This window comes from Oryzias melastigma, linkage group LG14, assembly GCF_002922805.2.
Source record: "Oryzias melastigma strain HK-1 linkage group LG14, ASM292280v2, whole genome shotgun sequence".
Classification (NCBI taxonomy): Eukaryota; Metazoa; Chordata; class Actinopteri; order Beloniformes; family Adrianichthyidae; genus Oryzias; species Oryzias melastigma.
In genome coordinates, this window is record NC_050525.1 from 10,451,716 (window position 1) to 10,475,569 (window position 23,854).

At 38.3% G+C, this 23,854-nt stretch overlaps 1 protein-coding gene and 1 long non-coding RNA gene across 17 annotated transcripts in view; one reads left to right on the forward strand and one right to left on the reverse strand.

Annotated features, from left to right (window-relative positions):
- Positions 1-2,006: 2,006 nt before the first annotated feature.
- Positions 2,007-4,711, reverse strand: LOC112143007. 3 transcript variants are annotated; one of them, XR_002918665.2, is made up of 3 exons: positions 4,584-4,711; positions 2,901-2,971; positions 2,007-2,797 (listed from the first exon to the last, which is right to left on the reverse strand). It is a non-coding gene; the product is annotated as an uncharacterized LOC112143007 (long non-coding RNA). The 3 variants fall into 3 exon arrangements; XR_002918667.1 differs by lacking the exon at positions 4,584-4,711 and adding an exon at positions 4,342-4,456; XR_002918666.1 differs by lacking the exon at positions 4,584-4,711 and adding an exon at positions 3,447-3,503.
- acaca (acetyl-CoA carboxylase alpha) overlaps positions 4,036-23,854 on the forward strand; it is a 41,126-nt gene continuing 21,307 nt past the window's right edge. Inside the window, exons 1-34 of one of the 14 annotated variants that reach the window (XM_036215354.1) lie at positions 4,036-4,261; positions 5,746-5,992; positions 7,668-7,800; positions 9,057-9,195; positions 9,444-9,553; positions 9,633-9,714; positions 9,794-9,892; positions 10,065-10,171; positions 10,729-10,839; positions 10,921-11,130; positions 11,208-11,378; positions 11,538-11,699; positions 13,178-13,341; positions 13,424-13,574; positions 13,720-13,823; positions 13,907-14,134; positions 14,209-14,359; positions 14,440-14,574; positions 16,010-16,156; positions 16,234-16,422; positions 16,618-16,718; positions 16,834-16,922; positions 17,061-17,185; positions 17,467-17,580; positions 17,837-17,950; positions 18,043-18,132; positions 18,232-18,350; positions 20,517-20,540; positions 20,874-21,023; positions 21,436-21,579; positions 21,692-21,794; positions 23,204-23,311; positions 23,390-23,446; positions 23,722-23,766. In XM_036215354.1, the coding sequence (XP_036071247.1) occupies positions 5,775-5,992; positions 7,668-7,800; positions 9,057-9,195; positions 9,444-9,553; positions 9,633-9,714; positions 9,794-9,892; positions 10,065-10,171; positions 10,729-10,839; positions 10,921-11,130; positions 11,208-11,378; positions 11,538-11,699; positions 13,178-13,341; positions 13,424-13,574; positions 13,720-13,823; positions 13,907-14,134; positions 14,209-14,359; positions 14,440-14,574; positions 16,010-16,156; positions 16,234-16,422; positions 16,618-16,718; positions 16,834-16,922; positions 17,061-17,185; positions 17,467-17,580; positions 17,837-17,950; positions 18,043-18,132; positions 18,232-18,350; positions 20,517-20,540; positions 20,874-21,023; positions 21,436-21,579; positions 21,692-21,794; positions 23,204-23,311; positions 23,390-23,446; positions 23,722-23,766 (4,194 nt within the window). In that variant the 5' untranslated portion in view covers positions 4,036-4,261; positions 5,746-5,774. Of the gene's footprint in view, positions 4,262-4,381; positions 4,649-4,678; positions 4,782-5,745; positions 5,993-7,667; positions 7,801-9,056; positions 9,196-9,443; positions 9,554-9,632; positions 9,715-9,793; positions 9,893-10,064; positions 10,172-10,728; positions 10,840-10,920; positions 11,131-11,207; positions 11,379-11,537; positions 11,700-13,177; positions 13,342-13,423; positions 13,575-13,719; positions 13,824-13,906; positions 14,135-14,208; positions 14,360-14,439; positions 14,575-16,009; positions 16,157-16,233; positions 16,423-16,617; positions 16,719-16,833; positions 16,923-17,060; positions 17,186-17,466; positions 17,581-17,836; positions 17,951-18,042; positions 18,133-18,231; positions 18,351-20,516; positions 20,541-20,873; positions 21,024-21,435; positions 21,580-21,691; positions 21,795-23,203; positions 23,312-23,389; positions 23,447-23,721; positions 23,767-23,854 lie in introns of those variants that run through there. The other 13 variants (XM_036215352.1, XM_024266727.2, XM_036215355.1 and 10 more) reach the window with 13 other exon arrangements.

The window sequence follows — 23,854 nt, forward strand, 5'->3', positions numbered from 1 at the left end:
CATCCATCAATTTTATATATAGCACTTTATTATATTGTATGTATATTTATACTTAATGTTTATACACATACAGGGTATATATATGCTGTATACGTGTGTGTATATATATATATATATATATATATATATATATATATATATATATATACATTCCAATCAAAATGTTCTAAATGTTCTAAATAATGTTCAAAATAATTAGCAAAGTTAAGGTATTAGTACAATTTAACCTTTAGAATTTCAATTGAGCTCTCTAGTTTTTTTAGTTTACTGCTTGGTTTCAAGAATTCATGCTCCGTGATTATTCCTTTATTGCTAAAATTGTGTTCTGGTCCATAGACACGTTAATAAAAAATTACAAGCATATTACCAGTTCCTTCACAAAATAAAGGTTCTAAACTAAGAAGAAAGGATGAATGTGCTATGAATAAGACAACTTTTATTTGTCATACAATGGGGAAGTAGTCTAGTTGTAACAGCTAAGCATAAACAGTGAGGTGCTAAAGTGATGAAAGAAAAAGGAAAGAAAGAAAATGTACTCAGAATGTACGATACTTTAGATAAAATAAAATAAAGCCATTTACAATTTGAACATATGTTAAGAATTATGGGAATGAATTAAATGTGAAATAGACCAGTTACAGATGTGTACTGTAGAGTCAAAAAGCAGCAGGAAGAACAGACATGCAAAATGTTTCCTCTAAACAGTGACGGTAGATCAGTCTGTCACTGAAGCTCCTCCATGCCAAACAGGACGTCCTGCAGTGAGTGGGACATGTGGTCCAGGATACATGTAAGTTTAACCAGGACTCTGCTGTCTTCCACCTCCTGGACTCATTCTGGGGGCAACCAAGGACACCACTGGACTTCTTGATTACTTTTTTTTATATCTTTATTTTTATTATTAATTTTGTAGATCTTACAACAACAAAAAACATCACACTGAAAAGAAAAACAATTGAAAAGAAACAAAAAATTATATATATATATATATAAGTGTGTATCACGGAAAAAAAAGATTACACTACTGGTCGATGTTGGTCTGGAGTTTACCAAATTTATTTATTTACTATTGCAAATGTTTCACTTGGTTTTGTAGGTGTTGGTGGTGTTGTTCAAAAATTGCTTACAGTTCTTCCACTGCTCATCGTATTTACATCTCTTTAGTTTAGACATATATGTCCTTTTTTCCATACCTGATATTTCATCCACAATTTTTATCCCGTCTTGTTGTTGAAGAAGTTCTGGGACTTCTTGGCGACTTTGTCCAGCAGATGGCGCCATTCAGGATGTGGTGATTGACATATCCACAACAGCACAGTCACGCAATTAATCAGAAATAAAAATACAGATCGGGATGGATACCTTGATAAACATGGAATTAGGGATGAAACACCCCTCAGTTAAATACCAAACCATGTGTGACACCATCCACTTAATCATCATCATTTTCTGAACCCGCTTTATCCCTTTTGGGGTCACAGGGTTGCTGGAGCCTGTCCCAACTACTTTTAGGCAAAGACAGGGTACACAGTAGACAGGTCACTAAAAAGGTATCCCTGACTTTAAAAAACACGATAAGGCAACAAGATATATTGTCAATGATAAATAAGTCTCATAGATTTTTATTCAAATTTATGTCAGACATGGAAAAGCAGAAAACTATATTTCTCTAAGGAAACTGAAGAGTAAATGAGTAAATGCATGCGCACTCATCAACAACTCCAGACTGTTTTTTTAAGTCCTTTTTAAGAAATATTTTATATATTGCCTCTGCTTTAAAAAAAGAATTGTTACTGTTTTTGTGCCTAAAGAGGCTGTTTATAAAGCTTTTTTGTGAGCATCATGTTTCTTTTAGTAACAATATAAACCAAATGTTGGTAATGCAGTTACTTGGAAACATAATGTTCATTTGATAGGTTGAAACAAACTTCTGGTATTGTAAAAGCAGAGAAGTCCACAAAAGGGAAGTGATGTCAAAAACAATTATAATTATAAGAAACAAGAGGTTCAAAGAGCACATTTTTAATATGTTTCTGTTTCGTTGATGTCACAGTGGGTTCTTAAGGCGTAAAATGTCCAAATAAAGAAGGAAAGTTAAATATCGCCTTGTGATAAATTAGTAGACACACATAACAAAGAGAAATTATGGTATCTTATGACAATAAATACTTTTATCAGTTTGAAAACAGCTGGTAAGTTTGTAATCACTCCATGGAGTAATATATTGTATAACTAAAATTGTAGAATTAAAAATAACAAGTCTTTAATGCCATCTACTGGACTGTCAGTGTAAAAACACATTTGTATTCTTGTGTACTTAGTTTTTCCATGATCAGGAACAAATTTCCTACCAGGATTTATAAAGAAACATTTGACACTGGGAATATTTCTTGTCAAATGTGGCTGTTAAAGTGAGAATGTAGAAAAAAAAAAACATTAACCAAACAAACTAGAGCTATAGTACAGTACACAATGTAAAAAAAAAAACCCAATGATCCTTCTTCCCCTTGGGAGCGTATATGATAAGAGACATCACCTGTGATATTGACTGCAAGTTTTAGAGTCTAGAGTTGAACAGTTCTGTGAGAGATGGAAGGCTGCACCAGATCCTCTTCTCTGCAGAGTGGATGGCAGCTTATAGTTGGATGTTGGATTCTTGCTCAGGATTTGATGAGGAATTCACATGTGGATGTGATCGCCAAGATCTTCACAGAAAGGTGAAACCTATGTTGCTGTGTGAACTTCAGTCTCTGATGATTCAACCGAGTTGGAAAGACGATATTTTACTTCTGAGCACCTGGGTGGTGGAAGAGAAACAAAGTCACCAAAGTGTCAATATATATACATATATAATTTATTTTTAATGGCTGTTATTTGAAATGCAGGAAATTGCTGTTTACTGCCTTTCCCTGCTTGTTGATGATCTTTATTTGAACCCCTTTTACTTGTTGTCGACAAGCCCTTGGTAACTCTGGGGAGGAAAAATGGATAAATATGAAAACTTTAATGATCATGGTCCTTTTTTATTTATTTTAAGGTACTGTTTTAACCCATAAGAACCCAGACCCATTTTTTTTTTCTTAAAAATAAAATTATGTGAAATATCACAAACCAAGTGGACCTCATAATACATTTGTGATGTTTTTTCTATTACACTGATGTCACCATGGGTTATATTTTATTCAGTCTATTTAGCATAATAAAGGTCCCCCTAATCTTAACAGGTCCTTGCCATTTATTTTAAATCTATTCATTTGCATATTTAACCAGTTTTGTGAGACTGATCAGGCAGTTTTGGATCTCTCTTTCTGTCAATACAAAACTCTAATCCAGCACCAATATGACAAATTTCTATTTTTGCTTCAAGATTAACTGGATTACAGCTATTTGTTTAAAATACAGAACATTTTAGGTGACAAACATCACGGGAAATCCCACGTGTTCACCTGTTCACTACACCTGCTGTGCAAGAATAACGATTCACCTCTTCCGGGTCTTACCACGCCTACAATAGCTTAAAACCCCTCCCTCTGAACGACAGCCTCATTTGATTGGCCCGCTTTGACAGGCCGATCCTAGATCTAGATGTAGCAGAAAATATGTTGTAAACAACGATTGACGACACCACCAGAGGTACTGTCAAGTTTTTTTCTTCTTTACTAAAGATTTTTCTACCACAAAGACAAGATAATTATAAGAAATTACAAGAAAATGTAGCAAATTAAAAAAAGCATCACATTTTTAGAACATATTTGTACAAAAAAACATGTAATTTTAATGATTAAAAATAAAATCTAACAAGTATGAACATCATAACAGAAGACCTTTTTGCTGCAATTTTTCAACATAGTTTTACTTTTTTTTAATCATATGCCTGACTTAACCTTTTGATTTTTATCTACATGATCAAAACTATATTTTCTACAGCCTCAAAAAGCTATAACCACTTGATATGCTGCCGTAGACAGTAGAAACAGTCTATGGATGCAGCAGTGCAGCTTTTCTATTTGGTCTACTTCTATAGCGGAAGTTGCTCTGAGAGGTCATTGCCCAGGAGTAACCTGCCTGCGCATCATCACATCACACCACTCTGCTGTTGCAGTGTCCGTTGGAGCCGTGTGCGTGACCTCATCGTGATGTGATCTTTTTTTTCACCCCATCATCCCCGGGTGCATCCTCATATCTGATGGACTCGATTAAATTATCTGTTTAATTTTGTTGTGCAACCGTTCCAGGATTACGTGTCGGTTTATCTCCACCGGTAAGTCGCGTGCCTCTGTCTTTATCAGAGATTATACTTGAGCCGGTGACCCATTCATCAGAAAGAAAAGAGAATCATACTCATAAAAATGCAGCGCGTGACATCAGTCAGTAGTTACAGAGAGTGCATTGAAGCCACGATGCCGGTGTTAGCCTCTGCCCGGTGTTAGCATCTCCGTGTGCAGTAAAGTGCTAGCATCACTGGAACACCGGAGAGTGCTGCGTAAGCTGAAGTTGTGATTAATAACGGCAGAACTTCCACTCGACTGGGTTCGCTTGCTGGCGAACCCTAGCTAGCATTAGGTAATGCTGTCTTGGCTCACGTTTGCGGCGTGTGTGGCTGTCATGCTCGGCTTGTTTTTCTGGTCCCGCAAGCAGCAGTCGATAGGTAAGGTGTGCCTGATGTAGAAATGCTGTTCTGTTGGAGGAACGGGAGCTGCAGGTGGGCTAGCATGAGGAGAACTTTTACGACCGTCATAAGTGGGACACCTTTAGTGATTTAGCCTTTTCCTTGCTAAAATGTAAGTAACTAATTTTCACAAATAATTGTTAAGTTAACCAGTAAAGTGGAATATTAGTGTTAGCATTAGCTAGTCTTGTATCACAAGTTTATTGATGGTTAGCATAAACCAGAGGTTTGCACCCGTTTACGTTAAAAAGCAAATTATTTCAACAATAATATATAAAAATTAGCTTTATGTATATTTTTTATGACCATTAATTCTTAAACTAAATGTAAAAATATTAGCAATAATTAATTTATAACAGTGTTGTATGTTTCTATTGAACAATTTCAACTTTTACTATTGCTTTCCTTTCAAAATAAAACACTTCCTGTGTCAAACCTTTGAACTGCACTGCTGTTCATAATAAAAACATAAACATTAATACTAGTAATAATAAAAACATTTTCCATCATTTTACATTTAGTTATCTGACATGTTAAAAATCTAGACGTAAATGACAACTTTATTAATCAAAACTACAAAACTAATTTTTTATTCAAATCAACTGCATTTTGCTTTAAAACCATGTGGCTCTGCAGACTCTGGTTCCAGACCCCTGGACTACCCCCTTTAACAGTTATGGCTCAAATAAACGCTTTAAGTTTGAAAACCTCCAAGTGCAAGTGCTGTTTTGCCTTGTTGGATACATGAGTATTTTGATTTTATGTTTGTGTTTATTTGTCGACATGATGTGAAGTTTCTGTGTGATATGTGTTTCCTTGTTTTTTGGACGAGCTTTGATAAACACGATGCTTCAGCCTGGTTGTTCAAAGGTTGTAAAATGTTTTCATGAACCTCATAAACTTTCAATATGAATCCACGTTTTACTTTATCAGTTGGCAAAAAAAGTTATGTTTATGCAATCTACTTTTGCAATATGACAAATAGCATTCAGTCTAAATGGGCCAAAAGGTCAACTGACCGGTGACCTCTGGTCTTTTATAGATGCTAGCGCTGATCCGTCTGTCGTTTCTCTCAGTGTTTGCAGCCTGCTCGTGTCGTCCAGCCATGGCACAGCAGGACGGTGCTGCCAAGAAGAGCCCCGGCGTGTCCCACTTTCTGGTTGGGTCTGTGTCGGAGGAGAACTCGGAGGATGAAATCCAGGGGAAGACGGACGTTCAGCTGGAGGAGAAGGAGCCTCGCTCCCTGTCGCCGTCCTCTGGGAGCTCTGACAGCACGTTTGAGATGGGTTTCGACAACATTGATGGCCCCATACACAATCTCAGGTTGGGAAATTTATTACATTAAAAAAAATTTTTAAAGCTTTAAAAAAAGACCCTTTATTCACTTTTACTTAGAAAGCATACGTAATTCATCTACATCTTAATATCTCTTTCATAATACGATACACTCTTGATTTAATTTTTTCTACTTTTGGGAATTCTGTTTCCTTGGCTTGCCACCCTGAAGGGTTTATGTACTGAGGCTGTCTGAAAAAGCTGCTGCAGACTTCAGAATGTTGGTTTGGGAAACTTTCCACACAGAGAAGCCTCTTTTATAACAGTTGGAAGGGGATTTTAAACACTTATTTCACTTTTTTGTGAGTCTTTGTCAGGGATTTTTGGATTTTCTTTTCCCTGTTTTTCATTGGATTACTGAAATTTTCTTTAAAAGTTTTCTTCAACACTTTAGTGTCAATGATGAAACAACTTTTAGTCAAACATTTCATGGTTTTGGTCTTTATTAAACCTAAATTCCCACCCTGATCCTCTGTTAATATGTCATAAAAGCGTTCTTTTAATTATGATTTTACTGCTTTTAGACTAATTTAAAAAACGCTTTCTGCAGAGCGGCAGGAATTTATTAGAAACTAAGTTGTGGGCGAGACTGTTGGCGTTCCCATCATCTATCTGTTTAGCTTAAAGCTAAAATTAACGGTGCAACAAAAATGGCGAACTATTTTGGAGCTATTCAGTTTTGATGCCAGCTCAGATGAGGAAAACAGAGCCCTACATGGATCCATCCATCTACAAGTGAATTTATCAGAATGGAGCTTCTGGCCTGCATGATTCACAACAATTGGAATAAAGAAATACTCATAAATGCAATTTTAAGATACATTTTCTTTATATGTCTTCTATCTTCAAATAAATGCCGCAAGAATATATTAAAAACACAATTTTGATTGGAGGGGATATTTAATAGAAATAGTCTCTAAAACTTTTTTTATGCTAAATTCAAAAAATAAATTAGATTGGGCTTCTAAAGCAGTTTTGCTGTCATGTAATAAACATAACATTTAACTCTTCGCCCGCTGTTGTAAGATTCTTTTAGGTCTCATGGTTTCTCTTTATCTAAATGAGTAAAATCAGTTTCACGTACTGGCTGGTTTTGTGGGAGCAAAGCTGGTGGCAGGCGCAGAAACTGGAAATACGTGAAAGATTCTACTCCGATAGATTACGATCTGAGTTCACATGCCTTGAAGGGGCGCTGCATTTGCAAAAACCAGTCCATGTCTTTAAGTTATCTGATTACTGATGCAACAATTTAACATCAGACCAGCCAGTAAGAGTGGTCTGTCCCACACCTGCCAGCTCCATTCATGCTCCCCCACCTGTTGGTTACCCACCTTCTCAACAACTGGAATTCTGGTGGAGCTGCTTTCATGGAACTCTGTAAATCCTGTCACGGCACTTCTATAAACATGTCAACATGTTGGATGACTTTTGCACATTTCCTGTTTAATGGCACTAACAAAACAAATCCCTGTTTAACTTTTGTCATATTCATTGACAGTTGTATGTTTTGTTTTTCTCAGCATATTAAAGACTCCACATATGTAAAATAGTTTTTTGCTATAAGATGCTCGGTGTCTTCTTCTTTACCAGGTAGTAAATATTTATGCTGCCTCGACGGTTTGATCTAAAAATCTTTATTATTTTTTTTGTATTTGTTCAACAGACCAAGTATGTCTGGGCTGCATTTGGTGAAACAAGGCCGAGATCGCAGGAGGATCGATCTCCAAAGGGACTTCACGGTCGCATCTCCAGCTGAGTTCGTCACCCGCTTTGGCGGCAACAAGGTCATCGAGAAGGTAACATAATTTTTAATGTTTGAATTCAGCACAACTCTTTTTAAAAATATTGTCATGGGAAAAATAGGATATTTCTTTAGTTTTCGTGGATGGAAACTGTTATATAAAAGGGATAGTAACTTTATCCATGGAAGCCTTTGAATCCATGCTGCACTTTTTAACTGTTTTTCCCCTTTAATTCTATTCCTTCATGAAGGTTCCACTAATATTATACATTGACTTACATTGTGTCATTTATAGCAGTGGTCCCTAATCCCTGGGCCGCAAACCGGCACCGGTCCATGGGTCACTTGCTACCGGGCCGCAGACAGAAAAAAATAAATAAATGAACTAACGTAGATTATTTCCGTTTAGTTTATTTTCTTAACCTGAAGGAAGTTTTATTTTGAAAGATTTCCGGATTCAGTTCACACCATCCGTCTTGGTCATGTGACTTAAAGCAGCTACATGCACGGCTAACTAGATTGCTAAGCTAGTAGCTCAACGCTAACACAAAAACCAAACATTAAAACTAATTTGTAAAGTTTTTTCAGGGAGAAAAGAGCCAGTGAGGAAACTGAATAAGAGCCTTTGACTTTAAAGAACAATGAAGCTGCTGCTTACACACAAAATCGGGAGTATTCATTGACGTTATCAAGTAGCAGTAGCTGCTCTGCTTAATATGTGGTGACAGACTCTCCACTGTTTCACACGCGCATATAATAAAGTTGGAGACACGGTGGATTCATGTTTACATGATATTTAGAAAATCCCTGTTTCACGACGGTTATGTCATTTTATTTTGCTTTATTTATCCATCACACCTTAAAAGTCAGATGTAGCTGAAGCTAGCATCTGGTCGTTAGCCTCTACTTTGATGCTACCCTGAAAGATAATTGGAGTCTGGATTGAGAGTTACAAAGACATTCTACCAGGAAAAAAATCCCAGATTGCTTTCTATATGGATTAAAAAAAAAAATCAGAAACGACTTCTATTAATCTACAACTTTGTTTCATTGAATGTTCATCATCTGCTTAAAAAAATCTGATATTTTTAGACTTTTTTAAAACAAAATTTCTTGTATCATTTTATTTTGAAAATAGATTTTCAGAAACCTGAAATTTAAAAATGCCGTCTTCGTCCGGTTCACACCGATCTGTGAAAATATTGTCTAATAAACCGGTCTGTAGCATGAAAAAGGTTAATATATAGTATGGTGTTTATAATGGCAGATGAGACTAAATCCACATCAGTAACTCATGCTTTGCTTCCATAGGTTCTCATCGCAAACAATGGCATTGCAGCTGTCAAATGCATGCGCTCCATCAGACGGTGGGCCTACGAGATGTTCCGCAATGAAAGGGCAATTCGCTTCGTCGTCATGGTGACCCCAGAAGACCTGAAAGCCAATGCAGGTGAGCTTTTGACTAGTGTTAGCAAGGAAATATTAGACAGTTGGAACTCTTAAACCTTTGTGCATTTAATAATTTCTATACCAAATTCACATTTATTTACTCAACCATTAGTCTGTTTGCTTTTTTCATGCTGTAAAAAAGCTGCAGCAAACTATTCTAAAGAAAATGTGTTTTCCAGGTAAACATTAGCACGCTTTTATAAGATATTATCCACTCTAATGTTTTTTTCTCTCCTTATTGTTTCATAGAATACATCAAAATGGCAGATCACTATGTACCCGTGCCAGGAGGCACCAATAACAACAACTACGCCAATGTTGAACTCATTCTGGACATTGCTAAACGCATACCTGTGCAGGTACAGAAGCTTTTCGGTTTGTTGATTGATTTTATTAGCAGCAACCTATCTCATCTCCGGTTTCTTTTGGATGTTGTAGGCGGTGTGGGCAGGATGGGGCCACGCCTCTGAGAACCCCAAACTGCCTGAACTCCTTCATAAGAATGGCATTGCTTTCATGGGTAAAACACACATTTCTTTACCGTATGAAATGTTGGTTTCTCTTTATGTTTAATTTAAATATCCCCTTTTTGGTTTCAGGTCCTCCAAGTCAGGCTATGTGGGCTCTTGGAGACAAGATCGCCTCCTCGATTGTGGCTCAGACAGCCGGTATTCCAACGCTCCCCTGGAGTGGAACAGGTACATTTTGGGTTCTGTTTGTATTTGTCATGATCAGTTTTAAAAAGCAAACCAAAACAGAACTTTTAACTTTTTCTATTTTATGTTTTTTACCTGTGCACATAACAATGTTTCAGATTCTCTGCGTATGTCCAGCTGCTGATTTATTTATTTTTTTTAAATGTGTTATTAGGTTTGATAGTTGAATGGACAGAAAACAACCAGAAGAAGAAAGTCATCAATGTTCCTCCTGACTTGTATGAACAGGGCTGCATCCATGATGTGGAGAGTGGTCTCAAAGTAAGACTTTCACTACCAGAACTATCCAAAAAAAATCTTCCGTCATGCAGGATTTTGTCTTTCTTTGGTGCTTTTCATTATATTAAAAACGCACTATGTTCTAATACTTTTGTTAGTGTTGTTTAATCAGTGGAATCAAAAATAGGAGGTGTGCTAAATCGCATTTTTGAAGCTATCAGTGTTTTGAATTTAGCTGTGCGATCATGTGACAAAGCCTCTGAAGTTTGCATTTGCAGCTCACAGCCAGGCTGCAGCTGCTCCTCTGCAGGAAGCCTGACTTATCTCGCTCGCTTGGCTGTTTTGACTGCAGTTTTTTGTGGAATTTGGCAAAAGTTTGCCCTACATTTACCAGCAACTGCTTTTTATTTGTTTCTTATATAAACAAAAGCTGGAGAAAGAAGTGAGTCTGCAGCACATGTAGTTACTCATCAATGTTGGAGATTCCGGCACACTCATTAAAAAAATATAATTAAAAAGCCTAAAAATGAGATATTTTAAGTTCATAGTTAAAAATATGATGCAAATTTAGATTTTTTTTTCTGTACTATTATTTTCAGGCTGCAGAGAAGATCGGTTTCCCGGTGATGGTGAAAGCTTCAGAAGGTGGAGGGGGTAAAGGGATCCGGAAGGTGAACACCGCTGAAGACTTCCCTAACCTCTACAGACAGGTAACTACGACACGGCATGCTTCATTTGCAGCACATTTGGATTCAGTTATGAAAAGCTTTTGCTCTATCCTTTATGCTTAGGTCCAGACAGAGGTTCCCGGATCTCCCATTTTTGTCATGCAGCTGGCCAAACACGCCCGCCACTTGGAGGTTCAGATTCTGGCCGATCAGTATGGAAACGCCATTTCCCTGTTCGGCAGAGACTGCTCCGTGCAGCGCCGTCATCAGAAGATCATCGAGGAGGCCCCTGCTACCATAGCCACTTCAGATGTGTTTGAAGACATGGAAAAGGTATCACCTATCAATTTAAGTTTTATGTTTGAGTTCCATTTAAAAGTCAATCTTAATTCGTTTTTTCCCCTCTTTAGTGCGCCGTAAGACTGGCAAAGATGGTCGGCTATGTCAGTGCAGGGACAGTGGAGTACCTGTACAGCCAAGATGGTAGTTTTTACTTCTTGGAGCTCAACCCTCGTCTGCAGGTGGAACACCCCTGTACGGAGATGGTGGCTGATGTCAACCTGCCCACTGCTCAGCTGCAGGTGAGGGCTCTTCAACTGGATCAAAAACCACCAAACATGCAAAGTGCTTAAATCCATCAGTCCAGAAATGTACTCAGTTGGCCCCACTACCCTTTCTGTCTCGTCTCCTTGTTATGCTGTCATGTTGTGTTGGGATGACTCAGCTGTTTTTCCTGTCAGATTGCTATGGGAATCCCTCTTCATCGGATCAAAGACATCAGAGTGCTTTATGGGCTCCAGCCCTGGGGAGACTGTCCCATCGACTTTGAGGGTCTGTCCAACACCCCCTGCCCTCGAGGCCATGTCATCGCTGCCCGCATCACCAGTGAAAACCCTGACGAGGTAGGAGCAACTATAGATTAGTGTTTTTCAGATGCAGCTATGAGGCTTTTTATTTATTCATGGTAGATTAACTAAAAAACAAAAAATTACTTGTCAGAGTTTATCTTTGTTGTGAATGAATATTAGGGCCACCATGAAATAAAGAAATTCAGAAGAAAAAAGTCCTAAAATGATGAGAAAAAAATTAATATTTATGAGAATAAAATTGTAAGAAAAAGAATAAACTCTTAGATAAACTAAATCCATATGGCATCCCCATAAATAACGTGGATGGAGGATTTCACAACTAACTATATTTTCAAAATTAGTAGGTCTATTTTCTGTAAAATTAGGACTTTATTCTCTTAATATTTAAACTTTATTTTCGTAAAACTATGATTTTTTTCATAATGTAATCAGTTTATTCTTATAAAATTACATTTGTTTTTCCTCATAATTTTACATCTTTATTTTTTTATCACAGTTTTGCAGGTTTATTCTTATAAAATTAAGCTTTTTTCTCATCATTTTACAACTTTATTCTTATAAAATTACACTTTTTTTTTCTCACAATTTTGAAACCTAATTCTTATAAAATTATTTTTTTTCCTTATAGCTTTACAACTTTATTTTTATAAAATTTCCTTTTTTTTGCCTCATGATTTTACAATTTTGTTCTTATGAATTTAAATATTTTCTTATAATTTTAAAACTTTATACTTGTGAAACTACAGCTTTTTCTCTTCATTTTGCAACTTTAATTTTGAAAAATTAAAACTTTCTCTTATAATTTTTACTAATTGTTTCTCATAAAATTACGACTTTTTCTCATAATTTTAAGACTTTTTTTCTTGTATAATTCCAACTTTTTCTAATAATGTTATAACTTTATTCTTGTAAATTACGACCTTTTCTCAAAATGTTATCAATGTATTCTTGAAAAATTTTTAACTTTTTCTTCCTAATTTTTGCAACTTTATAACATTGCGACATTTTCTCATAATTTTACAACTTTATTCACGTAGAATTCTAACCCTTTCTCATAGTTTTACAACTTTATTTTTGTAAAATTGCGACTTTTTTTCTTGTAATTTTAAAACTTTATTCTTTTAAAATTATGACCTTTTCTCATAATTTTAGGATTTTTTCTCAAATAATTTCAACTTTTTCCTCACAGTTTTACAACTTTATTCTCATAAAATTACTACTTTCTTATAATTGTACGCCTTTATTCTTGTAAAATTATGACTTTTTTTCATATCTTTACAACTTTAATCTCGTAAAATTGTAACTTTTTCTCATAATCTTACAACTTAAATCTCGTAAGTTACAACTTTTTTCTCAAAATGTTATTACTTTATTGTCATAAAATTCTAAGTTTTTCCTCATAATTTTACAACTTCACCCTCATAAATGAATTAATATTTTTTTTTTTTGTTTTATGGCCCTAAAAGCAAGACATGAAATATGTTACGTTTTTCTCCTTCTGTGTTAATTAGGGGTTCAAGCCAAGTTCTGGAACGGTGCAGGAGCTGAACTTCCGCAGCAACAAAAACGTGTGGGGCTACTTCAGTGTCGCAGCAGCTGGAGGGCTGCATGAGTTTGCAGACTCCCAGTTTGGACACTGCTTTTCTTGGGGGGAGAACCGTGAAGAAGCCATCTCGTGAGTACCCTTTCCTTCACGCCTTATCCTAGATCCTGGAGAGATTGTGTTTCTGTTTGTCTGATGGATCCCTCTCTTCTAGAAACATGGTGGTGGCTCTGAAGGAGCTGTCTATAAGGGGAGACTTCAGAACCACAGTGGAATACCTCATCAAGCTGCTGGAGACTGAAAGCTTTCAGCACAACAGTATTGACACAGGATGGCTGGACAGACTCATTGCAGAGAAGATGCAGGTAAACCGCTCTTCTCAATTATTTCAGAAAACATAGATATCGTTATGTTAGTTATGGAGGTATTTAAACCAAAACCACAATTACTGAGGTTTCACCGACTCTCATGTTGAGCTTAAACCTTCCCTTTCGGGTGATATTTGTGCAGGCGGAGCGCCCTGATACCATGCTGGGAATCGTAAGTGGTGCTCTGCATGTGGCAGATGTCAATTTGAGGAACAGCGTGTCCAACTTCCTGCATTCTTTGGAAAGGTAAGATTTGGCAAATCCCAGCGAAAGATGAAGAACAACAATATTTGCTCGGAGGCTGAAGGTCGCTCTGCTTGTGGACGTAGGGGTCAGGTTCTCTCCGCTCACACACTACTCAACACTGTGGACGTGGAGCTGATATATGAAGGCACTAAGTATGTCCTGACAGTCACACGTCAGTCTCCCAACTCGTACGTGGTCATCATGAACAACTCTCTGGCTGAGGTTGATGTCCATCGGCTCAGCGATGGAGGACTTTTGCTGTCTTATGATGGAAGCAGCTACACTACATACATGAAGGAGGAAGTGGACAGGTGTGTAAAACGCTTAAACATGTTCAGATCCTTTTTTTCCACAACTTAATTGAGAATTCTTTTTTTTTCTGTAGGTATCGGATCACAATTGGGAACAAGACTTGTGTGTTTGAGAAGGAGAACGACCCTTCCCTGCTCCGATCTCCGTCAGCAGGGAAGCTCATTCAGTACACGGTGGAGGACGGGGGCCATTTGTTTGCTGGCCAGTGTTATGCTGAAATAGAGGTACAGCTTTTTGGTGTTTAGGCCTCGTACCCGTCAGACCTGGTTTTTCCAGACTCTGAAATTACAGCTGTGAATTCCAGGTCATGAAGATGGTCATGACTCTCACTACATCCGAGTCTGGATGCATTCACTACGTGAAGCGGGCTGGAGCGGCGTTGGAGCCCGGCTGCATCATCGCCAAACTGCAGCTGGATGATCCGAGCAGAGTGCAGCAGGTACGTTAATCTAAAGGGATGAGCTCATGCATGTAGGGTAAGGTTTCCACACTATGAACTAGGCTACACTCTGCAATCATCCTTTTGATCTATTTTCAAAGCGTTCCCTGCGGTTTCTTAATTAAGATTATGCGGTTTTTAGCCATAATTAAAAATAAGAAAAAGCTGCTGTTTTCTAGAGCATAATTTCTGCAAAGCAGTAGGAGTTCATCAGAAATTCACCTCTGAGTTGTGGGTGGGACAATTGGCATGGAGCAACCCCGCCCCCTTCCCCCTCTATATTGCTAAGTACTTTGATCAGGGAGCTTTTTATGTCATGAAAAAGCTCTTTTTCAATTTGCAGTCTTATTTTTTTCTCCTGATTCACAACCATTTGAATTAAAAATGCTCAGAAATCAAGTTAAAAATGCTATTTATTTTAATATATGTTTTCCATCGTCATCAAAAGGCCACAGGAACATATTAAAATATTTAATCAGAGTGGGTCTATAAGTCAATGAATGCATCCCATCTGCAAAGAAGCAGCTGGTGTGACTCTAAATGTTTCAAGTAACTTTTAAACATTCCAAAAACGGGAATGTAGGTTCAAGTATCGTCTTTGTCACATGACTCTTTATAATCTTGACACGTTGGTCCTGCTGCATTCTTTATGGTGCATTCACTGGACACGATTCACGCGTCAAATTCACGTCTGCCCGCCTCTCTTCTGAGATTCTGCGAGCGCGCCCGTATCAGTCGTACCCGAGGGAGCAGGTCACGCACGCAGATGTCGACAGTCTCTCGCGATGACTTTTTCTACTCGCGGGAGGATTAAACATGAGCGCGTAGGAGCGGAGAAGCAAATTTTCTGTAAGGAATGTTTGATACATGTCTTATTTCTGTGTAGAGTTTTGACTAATAAAGAACGCCATTAATTGCACCCGCTATGATGGCACTCCGTCTCCCGGGAAACCAACTGCTTGCAGGTCAGCATAGCGAGCTCTGGTGCCAGCTCTGGCAGCCCCTGGGCAGGAGAGCTCACTACGCTGACCACCGGGCGGCTGGCTAGCATAGCGGGTGCGATCGCTCCACGGGCTCAGTGACAGGCCAGCGACCTATCCAGGGTGTATCCTGACTGTCCGCCCGACAGACCGTCTCCGGCCACCCCGCGGTCCCAGCGGGTCAAGAAAATGGATACAAGTTCAGGACGATAATCCTCACATCGAGCGGCCGTCTTGAATCTTTTTTTCTCTCTACCGTTTGATCCACTCATTGAAAACGTCACATGCCCAAAAGGGAATCTGACGCGCTGAAATCACGCCGCATGACCTCAAATTGCATATCTTATCAATGAAACTTGGCGCCCCTGCGGAGCGAATCACGTCCGGTGTGAATGCACAATTAGAACGGTTTTTGACTACATTTTAAAAGTCAATGATTTGTGTTCTCCCCACAGGCAGAGCTGTACACCGGGACACTTCCTTCCATCCAGGCTGTGGCTCTCAGAGGGGAGAAGCTTCACAGGGTCTTTCACAGCACGCTGGATCATCTGGTTCATGTAATGAATGGCTACTGCCTTCCGGAGCCTTTCTTCAGTGCTAAGGTGAGATTCCCCGAATACACCAGTTGGCCCCAGAGCTATCTGGACATCATCTCACAGACATGTGCTGTCCGTATCAGCTGAAGGAGTGGGTGGAGCGCCTCATGAAAACCATGCGCGATCCGTCCTTGCCTCTGTTGGAACTTCAAGACATCATGACGAGCGTCTCAGGCCGGATCCCCCCCGCTGTGGAGAAGGCCATCAAGAAGGAGATGGCCCAGTATGCCAGCAACATCACCTCGGTGCTCTGCCAGTTCCCCAGCCAGCAGGTACCTCACTGACATGGGAACACAAAGCCAAGATAAACCACAAATTAGTTAAAAAAGCCTGTTGAACACTTTTAGTAAATAATAGATTAGATCGCTGACATTTTTAATGACCCAAACCCATAAGAAAGGGATCTCTAGCGCCACTGGCATCATTGTGAGGATGAAATGCTCAATCAGTTATTGTTCTTGTTCCAGATTGCAAACATCCTGGACAGCCACGCTGCCACGCTCAACAAGAAGTCAGAGAGAGAAGTGTTCTTCATGAACACACAAAGCATTGTTCAGCTGGTGCAGAAGTGAGCCTCACACACGTCTTTGCCCTACAACTGTCCATTGTCCACTCTATCCCCCCTCCCTGCTATATGACTACAACGCTCATGTTCTTTTTTTTTTTTTTTTTTTAATTCCTAGGTACCGCAGTGGGATTCGGGGTCACATGAAAGCTGTGGTGATGGACTTACTGAGACAATATTTGAAAGTTGAGATTCAGTTCCAGAACGGTATGGCAGATTCAGCACTAAGCTATAATTGTCTGCATTCTAGTTGCACTGACCCTTCATCTCCACTAGGTGGAGCTCTCCCATTAAAGTTCTCTTGTATTTTTAAATCAGGCCTTCTGTGTTCTGGTTTGTCAACAGGACATTATGACAAATGTGTGTTTGCATTGCGGGAGGAGAACAAAGTAGACATGGCCAATGTCCTCAACTACATCTTCTCTCATGCTCAAGTCACCAAGAAAAACCTGCTGGTTACCATGTTGATTGTAAGTGGTTAAAATTCCCATATTCTCTGTAAATAAGTTTTTAATTGTATTTTTGTTTTTTTCTTTAAGACCAAAAAGCTTTGTTTTTTAACTAACATAAAGATATACATATGAATATTGTAGAAAGTGATCATGTTCATTATTCATGTATAGTTAAAATGAATCCAACAGGATTTAATGAACACTTTTTTAAAAACGGTTAGATATTTTACTAAAATGATATACATGCAGCACTTCTTCAACAGAACTTGAATCATGTATATGTTCTGTGATGTTTCCAGGACCAGCTCTGTGGCCGTGACCCCACCCTGACCGATGAACTGATGACCATTTTGACTGAACTCACCCAGCTGAGCAAAACCACTAATGCTAAAGTGGCACTGCGAGCTCGCCAGGTCAGAATCCAGCTCTTTGATCTTGCATTGATATAATGAAGGATTTCCACAATAAGCTAAAACACAATAACCAAAATGTTGTTTTCTAAATATACACCTTTTTTCAAGGTAAGGTATAAAACAATAGAGTAATTTCCGTTTTAAAGTTTTGGAGTTGAAAACTCACTGGAGCAGATACTCTTGTGAACTGTAATTAAACGAGAACCCTTTGTACCAACCTATAGCTTTAAGTACGCCATTAATCTTCCTTATTCAGGTGCTTATAGCTTCCCACCTTCCATCCTATGAGCTGCGGCACAATCAGGTGGAGTCCATTTTCCTCTCTGCCATTGACATGTATGGACACCAGTTCTGCATTGAGAACCTGCAGGTAAGCACTAACAGTAAGCTGTGGTTCAATCTCTTACTGAGAAATGGAAAAAGTTCTGAAAAGCTAATTATTCCTTCTTTTTTTTTAAATAGAAACTCATCCTTTCAGAGACATCCATCTTCGACGTTCTTCCCAACTTCTTCTATCACAGTAATCAGGTAGTAAGGATGGCTGCCCTGGAGGTGAGAAGATTAATGGTCTCCGAAAGTGTAATTTAACACCCTCATAGGTGCTTAACGCGTCTCACCTTTGCTGTGAACTTTTATCTGGGATGATCTCAGGTGTACGTTCGCAGAGCATACATCGCCTACGAGCTCAACAGCGTTCAGCACAGACAGCTGAAGGACAACACGTGTGTGGTGGAGTTCCAGTTCATGCTGCCTTCCTCTCATCCCAACAGGTAGCGCTCATGCCTCTGATGTTCCTATGCTGTGCGTTTCTTCCCATCCTTGTCCCTTGAGAGAAGTTTTCCCCCATATTCTCCTAGAAGCGTCTTTTTCTTGTTAAAGTCACACTCCAATCATCTTTTGATCTATTTTAAAAGCATTCCCAGTGTTTTTTTTTAATTATAATATTGCTATTTCCAGGCAAAATCTAAAAACTAATGTCATTTTCTAGAACTTAGTTTCTGCAGAGCAGCAGCTGTTCATTAGAAATTCATCTCTGAGTTTGGGTGGGACTGTAAGCCTGCCCCTGTTTCCCATCATCCATCTGTTACACGCTCTCCGCTAGCTTACAGCTTCTCACAACCTCAACCTATTATTAGCGGTGCAACAAAAATGGCGAGCAATATTGGAGCTATCCGCTTTACAGTTTTGATCCAGATGCCATCTCGGAGGAGGAAAACAATAACAAACATGGATCTAATAGTCTGCAAGTGGACGTATCAGAACAGAGCGGAGCAGGGAGCTTGTGGCTTGCCGTCGTGGGTACTTTGTCACATCTGCAAGCATTTTCAATGTTTTGTCTGCTCCTGATTCACAACAATTTGCATAAAGAAATAACTAATTTTATTTAATTTATATTGCCTCGTTTCCACTGAGTGGTCCAGTCCAGACCGGTGCAACATTTTGAGTGTTTCCACTATAAAATGGACTGATTTGGCCAAACCGATTCGTACCATTTTTGGTTGTAGGTCCATAGAAAAATAGAATGGACCAGTTAGGGCGGAGCTTCTGTCGTCACATGATGAAATGGCTTTTCCCAACTTAAAGGGTAACCAAACAGGGCAGTTGGAGGCTGAGTTCATTATCAGTCCAGATTTTTTTTTTAAATGCAAAAAAGGAGGCGGGGGTAATGGAGGGAAGTGAGTGAGAATCAAAGATGGGCGGGGCATTTATACTAGAGTTGCAGAATATGATGATGCAGAACTTCTGGGACTTACACCAGTTGACCAATCACAAAATTCAACTGTAATACCTCAATTCAACCTGTAGGGGGCAGCACACAGATGGTTTTTGACAATACTTTGAAGAATTAAACAATTTTATTTTAATTTGTCAAAAATTAGCAATGACCAACAAACAGCACTTTTAAAGCCCCATTTATAGAGATCAACAGCCAAACAAAGTTGATTTAGTGTTTGGTTACCCTTTAAGATCCAAACCGAAGGTTTTGTCCTCTTTTTGGCTGTTTTCTTCTTTGGCTCCTGCAATCTTCTTTCAAAGAATATAAAATTATTCGCATTCACTGTTCCTCCCTCATTTGTGGGGTAAGGGACCGCATGCGTCTGGATGGAATGGAATGGTCCCTTGAATTGCCTGGACCATTGTAAACCGGTCTGGAGCAGATTGATGCGATTCCGATGGAAACGATGCATATATGTCCTCCATAATCAGAAAAATGCCACAAAAACATGTTAAAAACGTCAAAAACATAATTTTCGTCAGAGTGGGTTTTAGGTACATGTATTTACTCATGCTGTGCCAGTATTTCTATATGTTATGTTTCATATTGTTCTGAATTCTTTATGTTCCTCTGGTTTTAAGTTGGCTACTTTTACTTGTAAGTTCCCAGAAAACCCTAAAGAAACTTTTGTCCTCTCCCAAACACAAAAATCAAAACAAAGCCACATTCTTGCTACGTTTAAGAGTCTAATAGGTGCTTTAGTGTGGCATAACATCGAACTCACAAAATGAATCCTATTTGCATGAAAACGTTTGTTTGATTTGTTTGTGCATGTCTGGTTTGGCTCCTTGTCTCGCAGTTTTTCCTGTTTGCCATGTTTTTGTTTTTTTCAGCTTGTTTAGTGTTTTTTTGTTTAAAAGACAAAGGAATATTGGTCTCCTGCTTGCTTCTGATGTGTCATGGCAAAATGAACCTCCATGTTTGGCTCAGATGACCAAAGATGAAATGATTCTGTTTGGTGTCTGAAGGAACGGAGACCTGTAGATGCATGTCTGAGAGGGAGCGGTCCGGAAGTGAAATGTGTGCGTTTGTAGCAGACGTTTATTTTTGTCAACATTCGATTCAATTTTCCACAAAAGCACACGTTTCTCAGCTCGACCGACTTCCTCTTGTGTTGCCTGATACTAACCACTTAGTAATCAATGTTGTTTAATTGCAGAGGGAACATCCCCACTCTAAACAGGTATGGTAAACCCTTTTTATTGCAGACTACTAATGGCTGTAGATTCGTTTTTTAGTTTTAATTTTTTTGTTTTTGCATTGCAGCTTTTTAATAATTAAAAATATAATTAAAAATAATTAAATTTATTGTAGCGACGATTGTAATTAGTACCAGTATAGTCCATGGTTTTCAACATTTGGGTCAAAACAGCCTTTTTTGGGTCTTAAAATAGTGTTTCCCCCTATGACCATGTGTAAAGATCTGAATATGTTAAGGTTTTAAAACATTAAATATCCCATTGGGATGAGCTTCAGTATTTATGTTCAGAACTGAAACCTTTTGCTGCCCCACTAGGAAAAGGTCTGCTCCCATCCCGGGCAGAAAAAAAACCAAGGACAGTAAATTGCGGAAAACAAAACCGCTGGACCTAATAGCACAAGATAATGAGTCTAAGGATGATAATGCAGAGAAGAAAATTACCTCAGATTTGGAATCTGCAGACAGGTTTGACACACAAAACCTCTAATATTTACAGTGGGTTCAAATTCTGGGACTTTTTTCCTTGATTTTACCACCAAATGACTAACACACAACAAAATGAAGCTTTAAATATCCAAATGGTTTTTTCCTGGTTTATGTTTTCTGGAAGGAATAATTCACCTGTGGTAACTTGACTAACACTCAACATTTTTCCTGACTGTCTCACTCTCACGAACCTCATTATGTTTTTGTTTCTTATTTTAAATATTATACATTTCTTGATCCAGTCATTTTTTTTTTTTTTTTTTTACAATCAAGTATGTTGGAGAGGAAGCTAAAAACTTTAATGAGGTTCTCTAAGGTGGATGGTGGAAAGTTTCCTGATCAGTCTTCTACGTTTGTGGATTCTCATTACCGCTCTTTGTCTTTACTTTAGGATGTCCTTCTCGTCTAATCTGAACCACTACGGCATGGTTCACGTGGCCAGCGTGAGCGATGTCCTGCTGGACACATCTTTCACACCACCTTGCCAGCGCATGGGAGCCATGGTGTCTTTCCGCTCTTTTCAGGAGTTCATGCGGTCAGTTCTGGTTAAAAGAAAAACAAATAAAACCCCCCAAAATTCTGAATTACCTTTTGTTATTTAGAAAATCTAATATTTCTACTGTGGAAACACATTTTTGTTCCTTCAGAAACATAACGGATGTGTTGAGTTGCTTCTCTGAAACTCCTCCTCCAAGTCCAACTTTCCCAGATGGAGGGAATCCCGTCCTGTATGGTGAAGACGACAACAAGGTAACGAGAGTGGATTGATGTTAACCTTTGACCCTTTAGTCCTCCGAAAGGCTCCCCATATTATCTGGAGCATAGGTCATAAGTAATAAAGTTAGTAAAGAAGTAAAAAAAACTATGAAAGTCACACTTTTGGGAGAAAAGTGCAACACTTCTGAACAAATCCGCCAAGTCTGGCATAGTGCTGCGTTCACACCAAACGCAATTTATGTGTCAAATTTGCTTCTACCGTCTCTCTTCTTTTTTTTTTTTTTTTTTTGTCGTGCATCAAATTTGATGCTTAATGTTTGCACAAAAATGTGTTCTTAAGCTAGATGCTCCTGTCACGTGTGGGAGGAGCTACTGTCAAGTTTTTAAAACTCATCACAAGGAAGCATTGACTGTATATCTAATTTACAATGCATGGAAGACGCGGATGATGCTGAGATCAGGTTTATTTATTTTGATAAGCTCTACAATGTCTGTGTTCATGAGATCATTCAGATTTTTTTTTTTTTACCTTTCAGCGGTACTTCCTTCTCTCTGTAACCCAGTTTGATGACTTGCTGTCCCGTATTAGTCTAAGGAAGAACTAAATAAAAACGATAATAATAATGTCTTGATACAAATAAGAAAAATATCTTAATGGAGGAGAACAATCAGATTCTCCTCCATGTTTATTTTGGACGCCGTCTCTTCTTCTGTGTTGCTGTCATTAGCAAATACTGATACACACAGCTACAGTGCCCTCTAGTGGTTGTTAGTTGGAATCAACCGCTAAAAGGCAACTTATGGAGGGAAAATAGACTCACCCCAATTTGTGTAGTTCTTGATTTGTGCATAATTTTGGATTTACACGAGAGTAATTCTTGATTTGTAACTCATACAACAATACATTTTGTGTATTAGTACAAAAATAATGAATTTTGAAACAGTACTATTTACACCTGCACATTATTAGAATTTTAAAAGTTTGAAACTAACTACACACACAAAACTTTTAAAATTACGCTCAAATTGCTTGTTAAACGCAAAACCACATGTACACACAAATCTGATGTGAGACTCTTTTCATGTCTCCAAAATTTGTGTTAGTGATGTGTTTAAATGCTGCTAGAATGCTGGTTTTCTTATCAGCCCCTTTGAACTTCGATTGTGAATAATATCAGGTGAAAACTTGACATTTTTCCACTTTCTTTAACAGATATGCTTGATAATTAATATAAAAGTCTAAATATTCATTTTTTAAATACTCAACAATGAAGTTTCTCTATTTTCAGCGCTTCTTTGAGGCTGCGCTTTCCCTACGTCCTGCTAACGAATATATAAGTTTGTTTAAAAAAAAAAAAAAAATCACATCTAAGTTGCACTTGAGTAAAAAAATAATGTAAAAGTGACTTATTCTCTAGCAACTAACGGAATTTGTCATCCAGAGTGTTCAGGACGAGCCCATCCACATCCTCAATGTGGCCATAAAGACGGACTCCGACATGGACGATGACGGGCTGGCAGCCATGTTTCGGGAGTTCACTCAATCAAAGGTGGGCTCCATGCACAACTTTTCAGAATTTAACTCACTCAGTTGTCAGATAGATGACGGTAATTATGTCATTTTCCAGAAATCTGTGCTGTTTGAACACGGCATTCGAAGGCTGACTTTCCTTGTAGCTCAGAAGGTGAGGGATTTTTTTACATTTTCTACCTAAACTACAATCAGTCTGCATAAATTGCTCCTTTGCATGTTCCTAGTTTCACCGTTCTTAGCTGTCTGTACCCATAATGTGACAGAAAAAGCCTCTTTCTTGCTAGAATGACTAATAATATCGTCGGTATTCTTATGTTGTCTCATTTTCTATTGTAATTGCACTAATCAATTAAAATTTAGCCTGTTTTCCCGTTTTTTCTCCACCTCTTTCTGCATGCCTTGCTTTTCACGCAATTATGATGACAGGATTTCAGGAAACAAATCAACTGTGAGGTGGACCAAAGGTTTCATGTAAGTACTGAAAATAAATCAAGCAATAATCAATAATACTACCGCGACAGTTCCTAACTCATAACTGTGACAGCTCTGATGCCGAATT